This window comes from Myotis nattereri (assembly GCF_964212035.1).
Source record: "Myotis nattereri genome assembly, chromosome: X".
NCBI classification, from domain to species: Eukaryota; Metazoa; Chordata; class Mammalia; order Chiroptera; family Vespertilionidae; genus Myotis; species Myotis nattereri.
Window position 1 is genome coordinate 16,891,113 of NC_138078.1, and position 3,512 is coordinate 16,894,624.

At 44.8% G+C, this 3,512-nt stretch overlaps 1 protein-coding gene across 1 annotated transcript; it reads left to right on the top strand.

Moving 5' to 3' along the window:
* Positions 1-250: 250 nt before the first annotated feature.
* Positions 251-2,164, top strand: LOC308535962 (putative ATP-dependent RNA helicase DDX53; the record flags this gene model as incomplete). Its single annotated transcript, XM_081114982.1, has 1 exon — positions 251-2,164. The coding sequence occupies one exon, from the start codon at positions 251-253 to the stop codon at positions 2,162-2,164; it is 1,914 nt and encodes a 637-aa protein (XP_080971108.1).
* Positions 2,165-3,512: the final 1,348 nt, after the last annotated feature.

Sequence of the window (3,512 nt, forward strand, 5' to 3'; positions counted from 1 at the left end):
TCTGAGAGTGAGTGTCACTTTAAATTTGCTTCAGAGATACCTGCTTACCTCACCCTAACCCAAGCCTGTGATTGGTCAGGCCATCCCTCTGTGACATCACATTAAATGTTTCCCCAGGTAACAGGTATATACCTACCTATCTACAAGTCAGTATGGTCTGTTTCTCCAGAGCCTGAAGAGAAAGAGACCCGAGGCCACATCTCCCAACTGGCGGTAGGCGATAAGTCTGTACCAATTCTACCATGTAGCAATGGCCTGGGCCCCAAAGCAGAAGTGGGCAGAGCCAAAACTAAGGGATCCCAGGGCTGGCAGGGCCTACAGAGATGGCAGGGGAGGAAGAGGTGGCAGAGGCCAGAGCTGGGGCAGCTCCTCCAGCCACCTGGAGCCTAGGGCTCCTGGCCCCCAAGGCCCTCCTCTTGTTTTTAAAATAAAAAACAGTCTGGTTGGTACAGTGATTGGTCATGGCGGGTCAAAAATAAGAGACATTCAGAGTAGGACAAACACGAAAATACAGATCTTCCCGGTACAGGGTGATTCCGAAGCAGACGTAAACATTTTTGGCAGCAAGGATATGCAAGCAAAGGCCAAAGCAATTATAGAGACTATTGTTGAAAGACAAGGAAGCAACCACCAATATTCAGAAGGCACTGCTAATAATGCTGCAGCCCAGCCAGCTGTTGCAAGAGACTTAACCACAGATAACACTGTTAGAGAAGTTCGACCATTGATAGACTGGGATCGAATTAAGGCAAGAGTGACAGACTGGGAGAAAAGACGATGGGAAGACTTAGCACCCATTAAAAAAGACTTTTACATAGAATCCAAAGCAACAAGTTCTCTGTCTCCAATGCAGGCAGACCTTTGGAGGAAGGAACACTTCAATATAATTTGTGATGATTTGAAAGATGGTGAAAAACGGTCTATCCCCAACCCAACTATTAAATTTGAGGACGCTTTCCAGAATTATCCTGAAATAATGAAAAACATTAAAAAAGCAGGGTTTCAAAAGCCAACGCCAATTCAATCACAGGTGTGGCCAATTGTTCTACAAGGGATAGATCTTGTAGGAGTCGCCCAAACTGGCACAGGCAAAACTTTGTCTTATTTATTGCCTGGGCTTATTCACATCAGTTCTCAACCAACACCCAGAGAACAGAGGAATGGTCCCGGCATGCTAGTCCTTACACCGACTAGAGAATTAGCTCTCCAGATAGGAAATGAATGTTCTAAGTATGCATATAAAAATCTTAAAAGTATTTGTATATACGGTGGTGGAAGTAGACAACAACAAATAAAAGACGTTGCCAAAGACATAGACATCATTATTGCAACTCCTGGGCGACTGAATGATCTGCAAATGAATAATTTTGTCAACCTTAGAAGCATAACCTACTTAGTCTTAGATGAAGCTGATAAGATGCTAGACATGGGATTTCAACCTCAGATAATGAAGATTTTATTAGATGTGCGCCCAGATCGGCAAACGATTATGACAAGTGCAACTTGGCCAGATGCCATTCGTCGACTTTCACAAACTTATTTGAAAGAGCCTATGATCATTTATGTTGGTACTCTGGACCTAGTTGCTGTAAATACAGTGAAGCAAAATATAATTGTTACCACAGAAGAAGAAAAACGATCTCTTATAAAAGAATTCCTACACAGCCTGTCACCCAAAGACAAAGTCATTGTGTTTGTCAGTAGAAAAATTGTTGCTGATGACTTATCCAGCGATTTAAGTGTCCAAGGCCTATCTGTACAATCCTTGCATGGAAACAGAGAACAGAGTGACCGTGAGCAGGCATTAAATGACTTTAGAAGTGGAAATGTGAAAATACTGATTTCTACTGACTTAGCATCCCGAGGTCTTGATGTTGATGATATCACACATGTGTATAATTATGATTTCCCAAGAAACATTGAAGAATATGTACACAGAGTAGGGCGTACTGGAAGAGCAGGGAAGACTGGCACGTCCATTACTCTTATGACGAAAAATGATTGGAAGACTGCCCCTGAATTGATTAAAATTCTGGAAAGATCAAATCAAAGTATCCCAGAAGCTCTTGTAACAATGGCCAAAAAATACAAGTTAGGTGAACAAAATAGAGACACAGGACACAAATCAAAACTATTTCAACAAAAACCCAAGGAGTTTCATTAAGATCTGCAGTGAAAAGAAGTTGTGCCAGACTACCAGAAGATTCAAGATAAGTTAAAGATATGCAGCGTTCAAGATACTTATTGAAAAGCATTGGAAACATACTGATAGTTTGAAGACAACTGATTATTTAATAATACCACTAAGCTTTCAATATTGTGTGTAAACTCCTTAATAAAGTCAAGTGTTTTGAAAATGATGGAGTGAGAGATTCTGTCGGGGGGAAAATAGATATTATGTGTTGGTTAAAGTTTAGATTCTATTATAGCCTGCCATGTCCATCTGTGTCTTCTCTAAAAGACTTGGTAGTAGACAACAATGGCACTTTTCTTGTTTTAAAATAGTTGTACTGAAATGAAACATAGTTTTTATCAAGCTTATCCCAGTCAATATATTCCATTTTCACCCAGTGATCAGTGCCACAATAATCCCTAAAAATATCTGCAATGTACTTACCTAATTATTTTAATTCATAAGAAAACTAGAGGCCCAGTGCACAAATTTGTGAATGGGTGGGGTCTGGCCAGCCCGCCCCAATCGGGGCCATCAAGCCGGGTGGCCGGGGGTTGGGGGGGGAGGAGGGACGTGGGAGGTTGGCCAGCTGGCTTGCCCCTGATGGGGGGGCCGATTGGGGATGGGGCCAGCCGGGGGGAGGGGCCACAGGTGGTTGGCTGGTCGGCCCCGCCCCTGATTGGGGTGGGGGGGCCAATCAGGGGCAGGGCCAGCTAAGGGGCGGAGCCATAGGTGGTTGGCTGGCTGGCCCCATCCCCTGGTCCAACTACTGGTCAAACTCCCAGTCAAGGGGACAATTTGCATATTAGCTTTTTATTATATAGGATAACTGCTAAATCTTCTAGAAGATTCCCAAATTCTATTTTTTTCCCAACAGATGTGACTAACAGAACAGGGTGCCTGACTCAGTGCAAATCATATTTTCGTACAAATTTTGTTACCAACCATTGGTAAAAATGGTCTTGACTTTGGAGCTCTCACTTTCTTCACTAGTAAATTCAGGTGGTTATATTAAACTAGGGGCCCGGTGCAGGAAATTCGTGCACTGGGGATGGGTGGGGGGTCCCTTAGCCCCGCATGTGCCCTCTAGCATTCTGGGACCCCTCCCTCCTTACTGCCCACCTGCTTGCTGCTTCCTACCGCTCGGCTTGCTGCTCCTTAGCGCTGCCGCGAAGGCCTGGGGTCTGCTGGGTGCCGGGCCTGCGGGTTTGTGTCTCTGATTTTGGTGCTGGGGGTCTCTGATCAGGGCCCCAGCAGCCCCAGCACCAAGGTGGTGGGCCTTGGGGCTGCTGGGTACAGGCCCCCCGCTGCATGTTTGTGTCTTCTATCAGGCCCCCAG